This window comes from Cyprinodon tularosa, unplaced genomic scaffold (genome assembly GCF_016077235.1).
Source record: "Cyprinodon tularosa strain WSP-4 unplaced genomic scaffold, ASM1607723v1 ctg30, whole genome shotgun sequence".
Taxonomy (NCBI): domain Eukaryota; kingdom Metazoa; phylum Chordata; class Actinopteri; order Cyprinodontiformes; family Cyprinodontidae; genus Cyprinodon; species Cyprinodon tularosa.
The window spans coordinates 6,478,766-6,500,810 of NW_024039008.1; the positions used below are offsets into that span (position 1 = coordinate 6,478,766).

Genomic DNA, 22,045 nt, shown 5'->3' on the forward strand with positions numbered 1-22,045 from the left:
TAATCCAATAAGAAATCAAATAATAAAAATACTGGTTAATTGTCTCCTGACAACAAAGCATTTCTGTTTTCCTGTTTTTGCCAAGGTCGTATCTTTTCCCTGACCCTACTTGGGTTTTCTCTGGGTATTCCGGTTTTAGCCTGAACATTACGTTGATGGGAGGCTCTCAGTTGCCCTTCAGGGAGCAAGTGCACGAATAGTCCCTTGTTTTTGTACCTGATTAACAGGCAATGTTTTGAATGTAGACCCCACCTCACACCCATAAGCTGCTTTATTTTTGTTTTACTAAGTGAATTTTCTTGAAATTCCCTTTATTGATGTATGTAAGATAATTTGCCGATGGAAAAAGATGATTACATTGGAAATAAGACAAAACATATATATGTTATAATATGTTATAATATGTTATTTCAGCTGTGTTACATCAAATTATCTTATTTCAGGTAAAAAAAACAACTTATATTTACCTTTTCAAATGATGGCAAATGCACTCATTTTAAGAAATGTACAATTACTTTTAGATCATTTCAGTGAATCAGTAAACAAATTTGTATTAGAATGATAGGAGTGTTTAAATTGAAAGCCCTTTATTTGCTTGGGAATGCTTGTGATGTTGCCACACAAAAATCAATCAGCGAAAAAACAAAAACGTTTGAGGCCTGATCTCCAGAAGGTGTGCATGTAAACATGCCATCACTATTTTGCAGATCATATTCTGATGACCAAACTGTAAATAATCATGGGTGAAGGAGGTGAATTTGAAAAGCAATTTTCCCAATTCTGAAACTCAACTGCGCCCTCAATCACTTGGCAAAGAAGGGTTTCAAATTTTTCACATTGTTATTAATTTTCTAATATTCAACTTTAGTTCTTTTCATCATTTATTGATTAGATGCCAAAACTAGTCTGTCTGCAGTAATGCTTTTATTTTAAAGGCACCCTTAAAACCAAAACAGCTCACTGCTCCTGCAAACTAATGTATTTTCTGGGTTAAACAGGTAACAGCACATTAAAATACCCTGACTAACTGCACTACTTCAATTTTACTGCCAAATCTGTAGCTCTTTTAAGACAACTAGCAAGAATACGATGAAAGTTAGCCATTGCTACTAGTATCTCTGTTTTTAACACAGGAGGAGGAAAACTGGGAGGTGGAAAATTGATTAGCAGAAAAAGGAGAGAAAGAAAAAAATGGCATAAGATAAATTTCTTTGCTAACAAAATACTTGTATTAGAAAATGTATCAGTTATAAAATTAAAAACTAAACTGAAATAATTATAAAAAAAATATTAAAGGAATAGTACACCCAAAACATGATTAGCCTTCCTTTTCTACTCACCCCCATGCTGAACAACACTCTGGAGTACTTTTTTGACATCTCAAATGCTGGGACCAAAACCAGCGCATTCAGCTCGGCAAAGAACTCATGCTCTTCCTCAACACTGAAGTCCTCAGACATTTTTCTTTCGTTGTTTCTTTCTTTGCAGAGGTAAACAGCACATTTCTTCTTCTACGCTTGCATTATTGGCAGAGCAGACGCTGAATGCGCACTTTCATCTGGTTTGGTCTGCCGGCTTCCGTAGCGTCGTGAACGCGCATGTGCGCGCTTTCAGGAAATCCTATACACTTCTGTTTATGCTCTAAAAACATTCTAAATGACTTCGTTTCGAGTAAATTCTGGATGCTACCCACTCAGGACACTTGGAATACATTGGACGAGCAGTATGGAGGAATATTGACACGTTTTTTGTGGACTTTTATGGACCTTTCTGTCTCGGTCACCATAGACCTCCATTATTTGAATGTCAGCAGACAGCAAGAAGCCTCCCAGATCTCCAGATGCATTTGAGATATCAAAAAAGTACTCCAGAGTGTTGTTCAGTATGGGGGTGAGTAGAAAATGAAGGCTAATCATGTTTTGGGTGTACTATTCCTTTAAGGGTTGAAAAACTTGTTTTTATTATATTTGGGTGGTCAGAAAACATACAAAGGTTCTGAAAAAAAAAGACAAAATAAATAACTTAAAATAAATAAGTATAGAAAGCATGCAGTTTGCAGTAAAAAAAAACTAAGACATAAATTTCTATTGTTTGAATAATAATGAGTGTAAAAGTGCAGAGATAAAATAGAATAACTATATTAAAAGATAAATATAATCAAATCAAAATAATTTATCAATTTCTAAATATATCTTTGGTTTTTATCAGTTTATTGCAATAATTTAAATTTCAAGCCATTACTTCACCAATAATTTACATTTATGAGTCATTTTTATATTTCTTTATGTATTTTTAATTGTGGTAGGATTGGTCCTCCATAGTTCAAATGTTTTCTCAGCTCATATCACTATGCTCTATTTTTAAAATTGGCAAAGTGAACTTTTGTGGATATTTTGAGCATATTTGCATAACGTTTTAAATAAAGCTCAGTTTGAGTGGTTCTTCCAGTTATGAGGCAAATATTATTTAAACATTCTTTTTTTTGCTCCTGCTTCCCCTACCCTGCTTTTAGATTGATTTTGTTACTGGGAAGAGTTTTCACCTACTTTATCTGTTTCTTACAGCATTTATCAGTTCAACACATTTCCTTCTGGGAAAAGCAATCCAACATTAAAGGTAAAAGTGAGTGACATCATATATAAATTTAATCAACAGGATTGAAGATATAAATGTCTGTAAGATCAAATAGAGAAGAGTGTATATATATATATATATATATATATATATATATATCCTTTTTAACTGTTTAGAATATGAAAAGGAAGACATGGATGGGAATTAATAATATATATATACATATATATATGTTTTGCCAAATACATACAGGCTGTGCCCTTTTCTTGGGGATGCTATGTTATCTCTTTACATGACATGTAAAAAAAAAACAAAAAAAACTGATAAACAGAAAAGTTGATCAAAACAACTTCTCCAGTGCTTTTTACTACAGACATTCCTTAAAAGAAGACTTCTAAATCTTTGTTTTAACTTGACTTCACTGTAACTAATGGCCTTTGGTTTCCTGAGAAGGAAACGCTTGGGGTTTGTACAAACAGAGGATGGAAAACGATGGAAACACCTCCTGTTTTTTCAGTGTTTCTTGAGCTTTGAAATTTCTTCTCAACACTGATAGTGCTAATAATAACGGTCAAGTAGCTTGCCACGCAGGGTTTGCAGTCACTGGAAATTCTTGACATGGCAGAGGACTTAGAAACATTGAGAGGGTGTATTTGTTGAATAGGTGCTCTGTTACTTCTAAACTGATCAGCTTAGTAAGATCATAACCTATTAAACACATGAAATTCTCGTTTGCTCAACCTTGGCCCCTTTCTGGCTCTACCTTTCTTATACCTCATCCAAAAATAGTTAGTTATCTTAAGCTTTTTCCTGAATTTGTGCTGCCATAGGCTTAGACTGCTGGATCACATAGGGACCAATTTTCCTCATTCTGTCTATATTCTCCCATTCTGAAGTATTTGTTAAGTTCAACTCATAACTTAATGTTCTCTCTGCTTTTTCCCATCATAGTAGCGTCATCTGGTCTGCTGTTGTTTGGGTGTGACTCCATCCTGTAATGAAATATCAGCTGTGCTGCTGCCATCAACATCTCGGTATCTACCTAGATATTGTATCATGGCCTTTTTTCAGTGTAGTCATGCTTCTGGAGATTTATTTCAGTTAAAAGGTATTTTTTTCCTCTCCACTGTCACTACATGCATGCCCAGTGTGAAGAATTGAAAAATAGGCCTATTAGGAAATCGGCCTCCACCTGTCGATTAATTAATGAGTAACTTTGATCATTTCAATTCATTAGGAAAATGTAGGTTCTGTATTTTTCCTGCCTCTATCTGCAGTGCAGTGAGCCTAATGTATAGCAGCTTCATAAACCATTTAGAAGGAACAGCTGGTGGGGTTGCATCCCCAGTACTGCAATGGATAATGGGGAAAATATAATAATATTAAGAGCTTTTATGTAACTTAAAAATAAAGCAGTATTTCTTTGCAAAATAATAAAATGAGTGTGAAAATCCTAATAAAAAAGTGCAGAACATAAATTATTCCTAGCCTTGCATTAAAGCACCTGTCCCAATCAGGTCATTTAGCTCCATGCTGCTAGTTGGTGTTTTTAAAATGACACAAGTTTTTAGTTGAGATGCTTTGAATAGGGAAGAACAAATAATCAGATTTTTTTGCATTGTAGTTACAAATTAATCAGAGTAATTGATGGAAAAAAAATCTCTGATTCTCTGGTCAACTTAAATTATGCATATCTAATAAAAAACAACTTCTAAGTAAAACCATCTGGTCGGAGTTTGACCATTTATTGCTAACGTTCAAGATTCATTACATAATGTTCATATTTTAGCAACATTCTATTGGATTGCAAGTTTATACATAAATATGCATAAAAACAAATATTACACAAAGCATGGCAAGAAAGTATAAAATACTGATATATGTCTGCTTTTCTATTTTTTCGAAAATGTATCTGCAATCCTTTATAGACCCAAATTCTGATTATAGACAAATAAATTCAAGTATCTCCATAACCTTCTATCCTCTGAAGCCAAAAATAGAATAAAACTGGACTTCAACTAGATACACAATTTAATAATAGAAATGAGGCCACTGACGCAATCACTGTCTATTATACAGGCACTTTAACGTACAAAGTCATCGAGTAAATTCTCTCTTTCACAATCATTTACAGTCTAAATACTCAGCCCTCGTGTTTTATGAGGAACCACAGAACAATGTTGGCTAAACAAGCACTATTAAAATGTTATGAATGCAGGGGGGAATATCAGAACATTTGGGGTGAAAAGAGGAAATTAAACACACTTCTGTGGTACATGTAGTAATAAAAGCTGACAGTGACTCAAAAAAAGAAGAAGGAACGTGTTTTTTGTAAATAAATTTGAAGCTCGTAAACAGCAGTGTTGCATGTGCCATTTTTTTTCTGAAGTGTCCCACCCAAGGTCACTTTTCCTCCTTCCTCTTTATACTGTAGGACAAACATGTGACTTTCGTGACACATTGTTTGCAGAGTACTTGCACATACATAAAAAGAACATATCAGTTAATGTTATATATATGTTGTCATCAATTCTGCTTAGTTGAATTAAAATTAATGTTTGTATACTGACTGTGATAAAACTTATCCATCATAAACATTTCTATTCTGCTGTATTAATATACCTTTTTTTTATTTAATTTCTCCTCTCAAGTGTTAAAATTTAACTATGTTGTTTTTTTTTTTTATTGAAATGGACGTTTTTCCCAGCAGTCAAAGGCGTCACAACTTGAGTGTTAGGAATCCAGTTTGTGTGGCCTGTTTGTGTGTTTCCTTTTTCCACCACCAGGAGGTGCCCTGTCTTCGCTGTCCCTCCCTGCACACCTGCGGCTCATTGAACCATTATCTGGAGGAGTATTTGAGCAGTGGGCTGTCACTACCTCGACACCAGAGTGTTTGCCTGTTTTGGGTACTCTAGCCAAGCTAAGTTTAGGTGAGTCAAATCTAGCTTTGTTTCTCTGAGTCTAATGAGTTATTTGTCTTTGCTCTCCGGCAGGAAGTTTTCCTGTGTAACTGGATACCTGGACCTTCTCCCCCCTGGAAGGAAATACTGTGGTCACACTGATCAGGGGAAGACCTCCACATGTTCCGTTCAAGTACCCTTTGGAAATCCGAGTGACAGTCCGCTCCATTACTCCTCTGGATCCAACGCTTGTCTACCTATCCGCTCTCCAGCGTGTGCACTTTTCACTGGATACCCCACACAGACTGGATTCAAGGACTAACCAGACCCCCCACAAACATGAGTTCCTGCATTATCTAAGAGCATCCAAGATTCCCACGGTCCCTGAACTGATCTCTGAACCTCCCTTCTCACTTCCAGTTCCGGTTCACCAGCTCACTGAGTACCAGATCCTACTCCTGTTGACTTCCACAATAAACCTGTTAAACTTTTACCTTGCTCTATGAGCGGTTTCTCTGCATGTGGGTCAGATTCGTAAAACCGATCATGACATTGAGAAGTGAATCTGTTGGCCAGCTGAGGTGGTCTGAATATTTAGTTGACTGAAACGGAGCTAAAAGTAAATATTTCCTGCAGACTAGATGAAATGGGCTATATCATGCATAAACAATGTCTTTGAGCTTTTAGCTATGTTATGATGCAATTGCTTAGTAAAAATCAAGCACAAAGTTGTATTTCTCTTTATTCATGCATCTCTGAGTAATGCTCATGAGTTCTGGTGTCTGAGCAGGCGCCCTTTCCTGTGCTGTGAAAATTAACGGTTGGAGAATATCTATGAATGAATGCCCCCTCCATGAAGGACCCACTTTAACTATGCTGTGCCTGCATCGGAACCAACGCCTACTTGCTCCAATCAAGACGGGGTGATGGCAGCATCTGTTCTTTTTTGGCTACTGTCTGAGAGACTGTGTCACTACCTGATCTGTCCCGGAAGCATGATCCGTTCTGCGCATGCGCCATCAGCTCATTTGCGCATCCAGATATACATCCGGGTCGCCCTCAATTTTATTTTGTTAAAAAGACCTAAATTACATTTTTCCCTCCCCAAAAATAGTAAGTGCATTAAAATATGACATGTTAGAGTTAATAATGTAATAATGTGTTTACTGAGAAAACAAGTGCCTTAAAATCCTTTCTGTTTTATCAGTCACCTCTGCCCGGTCTGTATCGGAAATAGGATCCTACGCTACTTCTGGTGGCTAACTTTTTCAGCTTTAAACATAAATCTAGTCTTTTTAAGTTTTTTTTTTGTTTTTGTTTCGTTTTAACTTTATGCTATATAGTGCTTAATCTAAAGAAAGAAACAACTAAAATGCAGATAAACATGGTTTTATCATATTTTGCAGGACTGCTCTGAGCATGTCCCATGATGACGTCAGAGAAGCTGTTTAATGAAGAAAAAGTAAAAAGTATTAGCATTCTTTAGTGAGTTAACGATAGAAATAAGTCATTTTAGTACCATAACTACATTATTTATGGACACCCGGATGTGCTTCCGGGGCGGATCACGTAGTGGCAGGCTGTACAAATGGTGTACGATATAAAAAAAAAAACAAATATCTCCCCTACACATAGGGATGGGAATCGAAAACCGGTTCCTGTTAAGAACCGGTTCCGTATTTTCCGATTCCATGGCATCGTTTGGCAGCTCGCTGAACGATTCTTTTTTCGATTCCCGCAGCACCAGAGCCTAGAGCGCCGGCTCTGGGGAGCACGACTTACGTCACGTTTTTTACGTAAGTTACGTAAGTTACGCAAGTTACGCAAGTTGGAAGAACTATTCGAGGAGGAAGACAACGAGCTGCGGTCACTTTGTGAATCAAAGCCCCGTCTTTCCTTAGCCCAGAGGGTAGATCAGGAAATCCAGCTCTATAAAAGCTTGCCCTCCATCCCCTGCAGGGATAGCGCCACACTGTGGTGGTGGAACAAGCAAGATACGCAGCCCTTGCTATCTGACTGGCTGAAAACTACCTCTGTGTGCAGGCTTCCTCCACCCCATCTGAGAGGGTGTTCTCCACGGCTGGAGACACCATAAGCCCTGAAAGATCCTGTATCCTTCCAGAAAAAGCAGATATGCTCATCTTTCTGCAAAATAACTGTTAATTTTCCCTACTACTCTTTTATAATTAGTATTTTTTGTTATTTAAAATAGGTTATTATCCCATCATTTGTTATTAGACATTGTTGGTTATTAAGTTTGTTCTTGTATATTTATTTTTCATTTAAACACAGATGTTACTCCAGTTTCACATTTCCTGTGGACATCTTGATCTTGTTGAGTTTGTAAGATTGTGCAATAGTTAAGTAAACAAAGTTGATGCTGATAATCAAACTGTTTGTTCTCCTTTTTCCCCCAAATTGGAATCGAAAAAAGAATCGATAAAGAATCGAATCATTTCATAGAATCGAAAAGGGAATCGGAATCGTGAAAATCTTTTCAATTCCCAACCCTACCTACACAGTTTAAAAAAAAAATAATATCATACACATGGAAGGTGTTTTAAAATGGATTTACAACACCTTTTTTAAAAATACAGCATATGGCTCAAGTAAATAAGCAATGGTCGCACATGTGTGACACAAAGCAGCAAAATGTATGGCACACCTTGATGCACCTCAGGTTAAAATCAGTTTTTTCATGTACACACCTGGCTCAAAACCAGAGCGTTCATGCCATCTTCACTTTGGCCGGGTTTATTTAGGATCATTCATGTTTATGTGTGGTTGAAAGGCACAACTGCATAAAAATGTCCTGCTGTTTTCCAGATATCCTGGCTTGTGTGGAGAGACTCTGAGTTGTGAAAATCTACATTTTGGCCTTGGGAGATCCTTCACTTTGTTCACCCTTTAAAAGCAGAGTTAAATGCTGATGTCATGACCCAGACATAACATCGCTTTAAAGGAAATTGTTTTTTTGGGGGTTAAAAAAAAAAAAAAGAAATTCTCTTTCATAACAAATTAGTCCACAGTGCCAGAGATTAGTGCCAGAGCCATTATTTCATTACATATTTGCCTATAGGTGATTCTAAGGGGCTTAAAAAAAACATAAAGTAGGTCCTTTAAATAAAACCAACTAACAACATGCACCGGTGATGCAACATCAGATCACACAGAGCTTTGGACAATGTAAGAATTTCAGTTATTTTTGTTTTTATCCCGTTTTCTGATTGTTGATTTCACATTTCATGGTAAGACTTTGTAAAAGTTTGAATTTAGCTCAGAATGAGGATTTTGTATTAGTTTGTAAACAGACTTTTTGGTCAGGATTTTATGAAGGCTTCGGTTAAATTAACTCCATCTGTTGTTTTTGACCAAATGATTTTGGTTTTTTGTCATATCCTCCTTCTAACAAACCCCTTTCCCTAATTATATATTTCACACTGTAATTAAAGTTTTGATTTTAATATCATTCTATTGATTGCTGTAGTGATCGCTGTTTGATCATCTCAATAGAGTCATTGGAGACCTACTGCTGGTCAATATTAATATTGAATATTATATTAAAAATATATTATAATAAAACATATAATATCAAATAATTACTATTAAGAGGTAATGAGTTGAATACTGAGACATTGATATTCTAAAAATTTCTTGATTTATATGGGGGCCCTCAGGAAAAGCCTTAAAGTGATTTTATTTCATAAAGCATATTTTTATTTCTTAACATATTTTGTGTGTTCTTACTTTTTGCCTGACAGTATTGGAAAGTTAAAGTAAAGGCTGACAGCCATTATCAAACATCCACGTTAGACAAGGACGTCATTAAGATACTAAGACAACCAATAGCTACTCTCCTACTACTATGGAGAGTCGGCAATGTAAAAGTTGGGTGTGATGTGTGAAATGTAAAGGAATAAATAAAAATAAAAACTCATATTATAGTAGAGTATCATTTAAGCTCACGCAAATACTATTTATCAACCTGCTAAAATGCATAGGTATCAGCTTATTTAACCTAGCTATTTATCTTAGCAAGGAAGATAACTGTCCTGAGGATGTATTGAGTTGCAAAGGTTCAATCAGACTAGGCCAAATTTCATCTAAACAACAAGAGATAAAGAAAATAACTTAATAGTTTAATTTTATACAAAAAACAGTTAGGAACAGCAACTACTGTAAACTACGGTTACAAGCTACCCAAAGGTAAATTGGTTACAGATAAACATAGAAGCACAAGATTGTACATTTTCATTCTATTAACTGGCCTTCGTTTCAATAATAAACATCACAAAATTAGATTGAATCTTTTTCGTCTCCTTTAATGATTTACCCTGACTTTATGGTGCTTCAAACCGGTCTTTAAGATTTAATAGAGCATTTGAATGAATGAATGAATAAATGATTACTGTATTTCGGTTTAAAAACAAAAGCTTAAATAATAATTTTTACAGAAGAATCCATCACAAAGCAACCGAAAAAGGATTAGGCTGAAGCCCCAAGGCTTATTTTTGTTTATCCTATACCATCATCACAATAATTCACAATAAAACATTGGTACTAATACATAATTACAATCAAACTCAGTCAAATTTCATTGTAACCTTTTATATGTATATGTACAATGTATCTCACTGAACTGCTCACACCACACACCTCTTCCCGGACCCGGTCAGGCCAACAGCACCGTCTGGCCCCACCCAGGACACGGCTAAAAACAATGGGCGACAGGGCCTTCAAAGCCGCAGCTCCCCGTCTGTGGAATGCCCTCCCAGACCACCTTAGGGCCCCACAGACGGTGGATTGTTTTAAGAAAGGACTAAAAACTTTCCTTTTTAGAAATTCCTACAATTGTTGATTTTAGATTTTCTTTAATAGGCTACGTATGCCTTTTAATGTATTGATTTTAATGACTGTCTTTTTACTCTGTTTTTAATGTTATGGTCTTTTAAACTTGTTTTGTAGCACTTTGAGATTTGAAATCAAATGTAAAGTGCATGATAAATAAAATTCATTATTATTATTATTATTATTATACTTTCAAATATTAGTCTTATTGGCAACTAATATAGTGTCACATATTTATTTCATCGTTTAGTCCATCCCATAATTTTGCATCCAAAACTGACACACATCTGTATTTCTAAAATTTTTACAAAAAAAAATAAAAAAATAAACCTACAAAAGCTTTTAGGGTCTCCATGGCAGCATCCCCCTAACCACTGACGTAGGCCTAAAACTCCCAAAACCCTGCCTAATCATCAGAGGCACCCACCACAGTCCCCATCGCCTTCATTCTTGTGATCTTCCCAGCTATCAGTAGTATTGCTTGTAATTATCAACTTGTCATTAACTTAATTGACATAATCACCATCATCATCAGCTAATTTACTGCTCTGCAGCAGCAGCTAATTTCAGCTTTAGTCATTCACAAAAACAACAGAAACAGAAAAATCCCAAACCACATAACCGCAGCAGCCTGGTTACACTACAGTTTGTGTATATGGATCTCCTCAACAACACGTCAAATGATGACTGAAGGCTCCTGTGAATAAAATAAAGCTAAACCGCAAAACTATTTAATGCACCTCTGCTCCACCCATGGACAAACAAGCACAAAACACTACTACTAAGTCCCGCCTTTGAAAGAGAAATGGGTCACCAAGCTGGAAAGGTTTCAACTTAAAGCCTCAGGGCTATGTGTGCAATACATATTTCTGGATCATAAAAATATATTTACAAAACGTTTTAGAAAAGCTTTAAGGCAGGTAGGCGTACTACAGCTCGCACTGCAAAAGTTGAACAAAACTGTCTTCTGTAGCATAATTTATAACCCATGACACCACATAAAACTGTGTTTTTATCCCAAATTTGACCTGGTTTTCTAAATCAAAACTAAAGATTTTCAAAGCCAGAATATTTAATAAATTCTGTCTTCATGGAATAAAACTGATCATAATAATCAAGGCATTCATAAAACCACAAAACACTTTGTTACCAGCAAAGGAGAGATAATCTCTGGGATTATGCTATATAAATATGGGTCACTGATCAAAATATTTGGTTTAGCCTCTGTGAGATTAACTGTCCTGGTTGGGTGTGTAAGAAACACTGTCTGGGATATATACTGCACACTTACAGTAAGACAAATGCATTTAAACAGTAATCATTGCATATGTGACAATATGTAAGAAGTTAACAAAACCAAATTTGTTCACAGAGCAACTGCTAATATAATATTCAGAAATCTCATGCGTTTTTTATTGACCACCTCTAATTTTTAAGACATGCAGCAGAGTACAATATGGGATCTGTGAACTTCTCTTTTTTTTAAAAGAGGCCAGTACTTTCCACAGGAAGTCTACAGTCACAGAGGTGGAACCTACTCAAACAGAGGTGGGATGTTTAACGTCTCCTGAACCCAAAAGCTACAGATATCCATGAAAATACTCTAAATAAAGTATTATGGCTTTAGAAATGAAAGCACACACTGAATACTTTCTGTTACACCCAATGAAGTAACACTAGTTGATTTCCAGTCATTTAAATGGGCAAAAGGGAAAGATATTTGATTTAAACAGAGACCCTTTAGGTCATTTTGCACAAATGTCTAAAGCTTTGCAAATATCAACACTTCATTATGATGAGTCTATATTTATCCATGCCTTGTTCAGCTAAATTCAACGTATTGTTGAATTTTTTTTGAGGTGTGCTTTACAATCATATCTCTACAATAGTAATTAATAAGCAAATAAAATCATGCAGTTTACTTTTGGTTAAAATTCAACAAACTGGATTAAATGTAAGCCAAAACATCAATATCCTGTTATTTCATTTAGTCTAAAATGAGAGATCTAATCCTCTGAAAACTACTGTTCAGAAACACCACAGCTTTTACTAGCATTGATTGGAGTTCTGCTTGAAAACCTTTTTGATCACTGCAGCCTACAGGTCCACTCATCCTCCAGCCAATTTGGTTGGAGCCAGATTCAAGCATTAAAACACTTTTTGGATTGCAATAGACTAATACATCAGTCGGCCACCATTTTTTACTGATATTAGCATTTTTTACTTTTATAGGTATTGGCAGATATGTTGATGAAGCCATGCCCTTAGATATGCAGTGCATGCATTGTTGCTCCCCTGCATTAATTATTATTCTTGATATTTCTTTTGATTTTTTTAATAGACATTCCCTTCTTGTTTCAATCGAGACTCATGTAGCATTTTTTAATATTGCGTCCTATCTAAAATGGAAGAAAAAACCTCACATTTTTAGCACCAAATATTGTTGATTGGTTAGACTGATGTCAAAATAATCTTCTTTAGCCTTAAAAAAACTGTACTGGCTGAAAGTTTTTGAACTTGACTGGAGATCATATAGTTGCTTTCTTACCTCACCTCATAAAAACATTCACAACTCATTAACAGCCCCTGCCTATAAATGACACGGTCTGTCGCTAAAAGATGCCAAGCCCTAAAAAAGTTTGATGGGGGAATTACTTCTTTAAGTTTAAAGGAATAGTACACCCAAAACATGATTAGCCTTCATTTTCTACTCACCCCCATGCTGAACAACACTCTGGAGTACTTTTTTGATATCTCAAATGCATCTGGAGATCTGGGAGGCTTCTTGCTGTCTGCTGACATTCAAATAATGGAGGTCTATGGTGCCCGAGACAGAAAGGTCCATAAAAGTCCACAAAAAACGTGTCAATATTCCTCCATACCGCTCGTCCAATGTATTCCAAGAGTCCTGAGTGGGTAGCGTCCATAATTTACTCGAAACGAAGTCATTTAGAATGTTTTTAGAGCATAAACAGTAGTGTATAGGATTTCCTGAAAGAGCGTTCATGACGCTACGGAAACCGCGGCAGACCAAACCAGATGAAAGTGCGCATTCAGCTCGGCAAAGAACTCATGCTCTTCCTCAACACTGAAGTCCTCAGACATTTTTCTTTCGTTGTTTCTTTCTTTGCACAGGTAAACAGCACATTTCTTCTTCTACGCTTGCATTATCGGCAGAGCAGACGCTGAATGCGCACTTTCATCTGGTTTGGTCTGCCGGCTTCCGTAGCGTCGTGAACGCGCATGTGCGCGCTTTCAGGAAATCCTATACACTACTGTTTATGCTCTAAAAACATTCTAAATGACTTAGTTTCGAGTAAATTCTGGATGCTACCCACTCAGGACACTTGGAATACATTGGACGAGCAGTATGGAGGAATATTGACACGTTTTTTGTGGACTTTGATGGACCTTTCTGCCTCGGGCGCCATAGACCTCCATTATTTGAATGTCAGCAGACAGCAAGAAGCCTCCCAGATCTCCAGATGCATTTGAGATATCAAAAAAGTACTCCAGAGTGTTGTTCAGCATGGGGGTGAGTAGAAAATGAAGGCTAATCATGTTTTGGGTGTACTATTCCTTTAAGTTAAAGGTTTATTTGAATACAGTATTTGTCAGATTGTATTGAAATGTTTTTTCAAAACACAAAGCTTTTTAAGTTAAATCCTGTCAAAAAAAAAAAAAAAAAACTTAGAGCTTTGTTTCCCAAGCTTTGACTCACCAGAACAAACCAAAAAGAGAGTGTTGTCTCTCCAGGGAAGGGTTTGGAAACTTTTACCAGAGAAAAAATTTAAGAAAGGCTGACAAAGCAGCCTGCATGGCAACAATTTCAAATAAAGCAACAGCTAAAGGCTAATTCCATTACAGACTCTTCAATGTCATCATTTGTTCTACTTTTGTGTTTACATCCTTCAGGTCATCTGGTCACCAGTGTGCCACAGAGAAGCGACTATATTTAAACCACAGCTAAAAAAAAAAAGCCATGATAATAAACAAATCCATGAAACACTTCCAGAGTCATTTGCATGGCTAAAAAGTTGACTCTCTTTACTCCACAAACACAACACTGTCTGAAGCAATCCTCTGTGAAAAAAAAAAAAAACCTGCTGCACGCAGAAACATGTCAGCTTGCACTTGTTAGAGTTTCTCACCAAAACAGCATTAGTGTGCATTTAACATCACATCTTCCAAGTGTTATTAAGGGTGTTAACTTTTGAAATAAGTGAAATGCTCAATGATATAGAAATAAGGAAGTAAGGATTTTTTTTTTACACATTGACAGAGAAACATACAGAGGGAAGACAACCCAGTGACTTTTTGAAAGAGGACAAAAAGTTTGTGCAGAATTTAGTCATAAAGAAACAGACACTGCCTAAAGAGACATAATAAAAAGGATAATACTGCATAGCAACATAAAGGTGTGTGTGATGAACCATTTGCTAACCTGTGAGGATGGCTGTGATTTGCGGCATGAAGTTTCCTGATGACCTCCTCACTGAAGTCAAAATGAACTCTTGCTCTGGCACAGGGTGAACGCCGGTACATTTCCCCGACACAAGCATGCACTTCAGCACACACTACCCTGCACATATCATCGCACATACAACCAAAAACATGTCAAAGTAATCCTAAAGCATCCCACACACCCTAAACAGCCAATAAATGTCACAGACTGCCGCACACAGCACCATTAACCATAACAGCCAAAGTAAAGTGAATACTTTCTACTTAAAATAAAATAAATAAATGCCTAAATCATTCAGCACAGCAGTAGAAGACTCAAGCATGCTCTGGCATTCACACCACTGTTACCTATAAACCCCTTTCTATAAAGTTTCTCAGCAGATCATCCAACAGCCACACTGTCCGTGGTGCTAAACAGGCAGAGAATAGGAGTCCGTACATCTTCACACACTCGATCTCCTGCTACACAAAACAACAATGTCAGCAGCAGTCCACATGTCACGTCACAAAACTCTTTCATCCCGTTTCACACTGGGTCACACTCCACTCTCTCTCTGAGCTCTCTTTACGGATTCTTCTTCTCGTCATAGACTATACTTCCTCCCCATGCTGTGTGTGTAAAGGGGTGTGTGTAGGGATGTGTGTGTGTGTGTGTGTGTGTGTGTCTATGGGGAGCTCTGTTCCCTTCAGGCAGCCCGGCAGAGTAAGGAGGAAGCTTTGAATTGTGGAGTGGAGTCGCTGGAGAGGAGTCATAACTCATCCACTGCTGACAGCCTTTAATTAATCCTGTATCATTGCAGTACACACTGAAGCATAATGAGGCAAACACACAGCAACGCAACATATGAAGTGATCAAACTGTGGTGAGATAACTCGGCTAATTTCCCATGAAATTTCTTCTCAAAGCCCAAAATTCATCTGCCATGTACATAAAGTACAAAACAGGATGTTTCACTTGACCTGCCGTAGTGGGATAAATACGTTTATGGATATTGGTTAGGATTTTAAGGTGTAGTTTATGATTTATTTCTAACATTTTGGTTTAATAAAGTTGGATTATTCAGATTTATTTTATTAGAAAATGAAAGAATGAAAATAAAAAGGAAGTCAGGCTCAGGGTGTAACAATTAGTGCATCCAAATACTACTATTTTAATTAGACCATGGGAACATTTCACAAAAAGACCCAACAAACGCTTATTTTTCTGATGGAACTGTGAATCTGCTTTTTAGAAATAAATTGATAAAGTGAAAATGTGCATCTTTTGATTTTTAGTTCCTCACAAAATCGTTAGAAGCGCATAAATATATAATACTACAATTATCTCAACATTTAATAGCTTACTAATTTATGAAAGTTAATAAGTTGAGCAGTTTAAAGTTATTACAAAATAAAATGTAATTGTAAAAATTAAAATGTCATCAGCTTTATTTTGTTTTTCTCCAAGATCCAAACAGGGAGATATTAACAACCAGGTCCACCTTAAATGTCAGTCTGTGTGAGAACTGGGTGGCATCTGGTGTCATCTCAGGGGGCCACTGTGCCTGTTCATACAGGAAAGGCTATTCAGACCAATAACACCTCAGTATATGGAAAGTACACTTGTCATATATAGCAGAACACAACAAAATGTGCTAATAAAAGAAATTTAAAAATCAATTACTACAGTAAAGCAAAAAATTTAATTACACAGGGGCATTTTATTTTGTCTCAGTTAAATGACAGAGCTCTGACCAAGTGACCGCTATAAATACATAAAAAAGATTTTGCTAATGTCCTACCTTAAGGAAACAAAAACACAAAAGTAGTTTAATAAACGTGCATGCTTTATTCCTAATCATGTGTCTTAGCATCACCACACTGCATGAAAATCTCAATTTGCATAATATTCTAACGTTGCAAAGCACATAAAGTTATATATCAAACTGAACACTTAATCATGGGCATCCGAATTACTTAAGCTAGTGCAACAACAACTACCCCAGAATGAGGGACAAAACCTGTTTTTACTCCCATAATGCTTTTGTACAAAAAAAAAAACATTTTTTTTTCTGCTTTTACCATATAAACTAAAAGTTAAATATTAGAAATAAATGCCAAATTGTAGTTTCAGTCTGAAATAATTTGTGCCACAGAGCCTGCTTCAGAAATTAAGTTTCAACTCAGCAGTATGCAGCTAATTGCAAATGTTAGTAATTAAATCTTATCTTCAGGTTTTACACAGTAGAGCCTCTTTATTGCTTACCTCTCCTCCCTGCATATATGGAGGGAAACAGGAAATTATAGTATAGAGATGGAAGATGCATGCTGCTCAGACTCTGGCTGACCCTTTTTCTTCGTAATAAATCTTAAGTGGTTGCCTTTAGGCAAGGGTTCTCGAATTATAATGGATCAGACATAAAAAAAAAACAGGAAATGTCAAATAGATTTTGAAGCTGATTGAATGAGAAAGTTTTAAATTTCACTCCTTCGAAGAGAAGATTGTTAAGTAGGGGGAAAACCGCACTGGGTAACAACCCCAGGTGTTTCTGAAACCTAACATCAGGACAGAACAAGCAGGCTGCCTAATTACTTATCGGAGCATGAGACATAAGGATGACACATAAGGCGAGCACTCAGACAACCTGTGACAATATGGGGAGGAGTCCCAACTCTGAGAGCGAAACCTGAATCGCTGCTACTGTACACACAGACATACACAGATCACATGGCTGCTTTTCAATGAAAACAAAACCGATAGAGGAAGAACATGCTATGGTGGCCAGAGGGCGGTCTGTGCATTGCATGACAAGAGAAAGGACAGAGATCCTTAGGGTCTAAAATGGGAAACCAGAGGTGAAGAACATATAGAAAGCCTTTCACTTCTTTTCTCATTTTCCACAAAGCGTGGCATAAATGTAAAGAAACAAAAGTCCTTAATCACATCTGACATTTTACCATAAGCACACATTGAATGTTGTAGATTTTAGGACATAAAAGCAGTAAAAAAAAAATGTTGAAGTGAAAATATTACCTATAGACACCCCGATATAGCTACGCAATTAAATAAGCCTTCCATCAAGATTTTTTATTATTAGTAGTGGGGGAGCTAGATTTTATTTCTTGCGGGCCTAAGGAGGAGGGAAATCATTTGTTTCTAAACATTTGATATATTTAAGTACATGTTAGGCACAAACCAGATAAGTTTTGTGTCTGTAATATACTATTTTAAACGATATAAAAAATAAATCCATGATACAACTCTGCATGTGTCCGTATGTGGGTGTGTTAATCAATAGATGATCAAATATCCTGAAAACAGGGAGGCAAACTAGAGTGCTATAGAAGTATAGGCCATTTATCACTGCAAAAAATTTAAATCTAAATAAGTAATTTTTTCCTAAACTAAGTGCACTTGTTCTTGAATTGAGGAGGTAAGTGAGACACTTTGCCAATGGAACAAGACAATTTACATTTAAAATAAGAAAAAGCAATGACATTGTCTTATTACAAGTGAATTTTATCTAATTATCTTATTCTCAGAGTAAAAATACTCATTCCATTGGCAAATCATCCCATTTACCTACTAACATTAAGGTAAAATACGCTTGATTTAAGGAATTTTACTTATTTCTAGATTGTTTTTGCAGTGTACCATATACGCCATTGTTGGTGCAGAATTAATTAGATGTTTTTTTTCAAGATTTTGAAAATTGACTTTTTGAAATTGACCAGAGAAATAATTTTCTGCTTAAAAAAGTAGCCAAGTTTAACCAAAAATTACATTTCGCTTAGGTGATTTTTACTTTTAGTTGAGTAACATTTTAAACTGGTAACCTTGTATGCAAATACAATTTTTATCCAATATACTGTACTTTTATTCTATGCTCTTTAACCCTTTGCATAGGACCAAGTAATACACAGCAATTATCTATTGCTGTAGAATATGAATCATCTGCAGGTGGGGGCAACCAGTGGGGGTTCAGTGCCAGATGTCCATAGAGGTCCAGTGCCATCCCCTGCCATCCCCCCAGCTCCGACTATGGTTGACATGGGTTCAACTCCTCCTTTTGCTAGTGACCAAGCAATATTTTGCCATTTTGTTACGTTCTGTTAGTCTTTAAGTTATTTTATTGCCTGCAAGATATTCATGAATCATAAAAAAAAACATTTAAAATGTTCAAATTCCACATGTGATCAAAGTTACAGAACTCTTTATCTTAGCTGTGATCATTGCTCAGGCCTTCCTGCAAACTGGACCTTTCTGGACCCCCTCTCCCAAGTGGGATGAACTGAGTCTTACGCTGAGTAACAGATTCCAAACAGGAGGTTTGGATCCACCCAACTTTGAAGACACTGAGATCAGTCACTGAGTAAGGAAATCATCTTCACCATGACCCGTTCACGTACCACAGGAAAACTGAGTTGCAACCAGCGTCTGCATCATTCCACTCTGTCCGAGTTCTGGGTAAACCCTGTTCCGCCCTCCACCGAATCAGACAAACTCTGGAAGACCAACACACAGAGTGGAGTGAAAGAGTCTCCACTTCTCAGGAAACTTGAGTGGCAACAAATCCTCTCCTTCAAGATTAACAACCCCAATTTCCCACTGAGCCTGAATCTAACAGTCTGTCTTCCCCAGTCTGTTTCCTGCTGAGCAAAGTTTGGAGAAAGTCCGCACCGAACTCAAGAAATATTTCAATAAAACCCATTGAACTTTTACTCTGTGTCTCTCTGTTTGGCTTCACTGCATGTGGGTCCGAGCCTTAGATAAAATCATGACAAAATGTATGAAATGTTGATGATGCAACATGACCAGCATCTACAGAGAGGACGTAGAGAACCTTGGAGCAGCTTGGACTTAGAAGGAAATGATTGCAGATTTCAGAAGAAATCGACACAATAGCTCAACAGTTTACATGAAATACACTGCAGTAGATCTAGTAACCGGGGCAAAATGCTTAGGGGGTGCTCTGGTGAAGAGTGGACAGCAGTTCCTGCACACGTTTCAATGACTGAGAGGGCCTCACTCTCCTCCATCCTGACCACACTGTACAGAGGAACCATTGACAGTTTACTGACCAGCTGCATTTCTGTGTGGTCTGAACGTTGCAATGTTGCAGAGACCAAGGCTCTCCTAGGTGGTCAGGGTGGCAGAAAAATTACTGGGACTTCTCTTCCCTCTGTCCAGGACATGGTATAAAACTTGTTGTGTGGTCCAGAGGAATAGCATGGAGTAGACTCACCAACACAACGGACCACTAGTCTGTGGCAAGAAATTTCACAGCATCCTTTGGAGAACCCCAGACTCTTTTCCCCAAAATATGCCACTATTAAACTGTGACACTTGAACTTCTCCATTAGGTTGAACACAGTCATTTCAAGTGAAGGCTTCAACTGGATGGTGGGGGACTCCAACCAACTGACTACACACACTACTGGTATAAGGATGGTGAAAGCTTAAAGGGGAACACCAGTTTTTTACATTGGCCCCTTGATTTTACATTATTCCATCATGTTCTACTCACCCATAGTAGTTTTGCGTCATTTGGAGCTGTTCCGAAGATATTCCGTTAGGTTATATCCAAGTATCGTCTTCCTATGGGCAACGAGTTGAAGGCACAAACTAAACTGTTCATAATTTATTCTGTATGGTACGCCAGCATTCATAACATGTAGGCGAATCACTGTCCCCCAGACATCCGCGGTTATATTTAATATAAATATGGACTTTATTTCTAATTAGGAAAAGTTTTTACCTGAACTACTGTAGTGATTCCATCATTAAATTTACCAATAACAATGTAACATGAACATAGTAATGACTGAGTGTCCTTTCTGCAACCATTAAGATTCTTGCAAACAGAAATAAGGTTGTCAAAAGTGTTGTTATCGGAAAGCTGTGTTCAGATACTAATTAATTTGTCATGGTATTTATCCCAGAGCGTTGTTTGCATATTTATGCTATTGTTAATTTTGGATTTCTGGGTTACTTATTTTGCTGAGTTTTCAACTAGCATTTGCAATTCTGTTGAGAAAGCATTTTCCGTGATTACATTAAAAAAGGTGAGTTTTTCCATGTTTTATTTTATTTATTTTTTTTGTGCATGCCTTTAAGTTTTTCTTATTTATTTTTTATCCCACTGGTGCGGAAAATAGTTTTCCTGGATATCAATATTGAGTTTGAAATGTTAGTATCGGAAACAACCCTAATCAGAAGACAAAAAAACAAAACAAAAAACAACATCAAAACAAAAACCCAAAGGTTAGGATAACTGATGAGGTTAAAAAATAAAACAAATACCTAAACATCCAACAAACTCTATGGTGATATTAAACAAAGGTCTTCTGTGTTACGTAGCCTGGCTTTGTTTAGTTTCAGTTGTTCATCCATTAGTGATGCCAAAACATTCAAAGCCTTGGCAACACAACAAATACTACAGACATCAGGTATCTGTAGAGGTAGATCCTCTTAATAACCATTTAACAAATTGGGTGAGGCAAGCTTTAAATTATTAACATACCTTAACAAGTTCAACTGAAATCCTCTGGGCCTTCCCTCTCCAATTTGAAAACATTTCTGTAAGTCTTCTCCATCACCACTAGATGGCACAATTACACTGCACAGCTAACATTGGCAGTAGCAGCATATCATGTGCACTACAATGGCCACAAGATGGCAGTGTTGCACCTAAACATTTCATTGAGTTTGGCATAGATAAGCTCCGCTATCCACGTCTACAGAAAGTAGCATGCATATTGCATGATACAGACTAAAGAAAAGCACAAAGAGTGTGCAGCACACTTCATGTAAGCATAGCTCTTTTTTCTCTATGTTTGTGTTGGCTTAAAATGGCAGTGGTAACACAGATGATGGAGAAGCTGCACTGTTGGCAATGGGAAAAGTGCTGTAATTGGAAGCTACTGTCTTGTAATCCGACAATATAATTAGCAATTCCGATGATTGGAAGGTGTGCTTGGACTACAAAGCAATTACACTGTAGCTGTACATTGTAAAACACAAATCCGCAAGCCCAACAGATAGGAAAATATTGCCGCAATTAATGCTTTCTAATTTAACTAACTTTCAGAATTGAACGTGTAACAAGAAATGCATTTAATTATATTGTAAACACTGTCTAAGCTTGAGTGGCTTGACTTTATTTCAATCTAAGGTTTTAATGAGGTTTCATAATAAAAACAATCATGAAATAATTACATATGCACTGTCAAACTGTTATTATGCAGATAAGTACACAAAAAATGGATTTAATAACAGT

The 22,045-nt window shown here is 36.7% G+C and overlaps 1 protein-coding gene across 3 annotated transcripts in view; it reads right to left on the minus strand.

Annotated features, from left to right (window-relative positions):
- Nucleotides 1-22,045, minus strand: part of pde4ba (phosphodiesterase 4B, cAMP-specific a) — a 300,381-nt gene that overhangs the window by 110,751 nt on the left and 167,585 nt on the right. The window contains exons 1-2 of one of the 3 annotated variants that reach the window (XM_038291612.1): nt 15,135-15,369; nt 14,767-14,904 (exon numbers count right to left, since the gene is read on the minus strand). The exons of the other annotated variants lie outside the window; for them this stretch is intronic. Of the exons in view, the coding sequence (XP_038147540.1) occupies nt 14,767-14,867 (101 nt within the window). The 5' untranslated portion in view covers nt 14,868-14,904; nt 15,135-15,369. Of the gene's footprint in view, nt 1-14,766; nt 14,905-15,134; nt 15,370-22,045 lie in introns of those variants that run through there. 3 annotated transcript variants of the gene reach the window in all.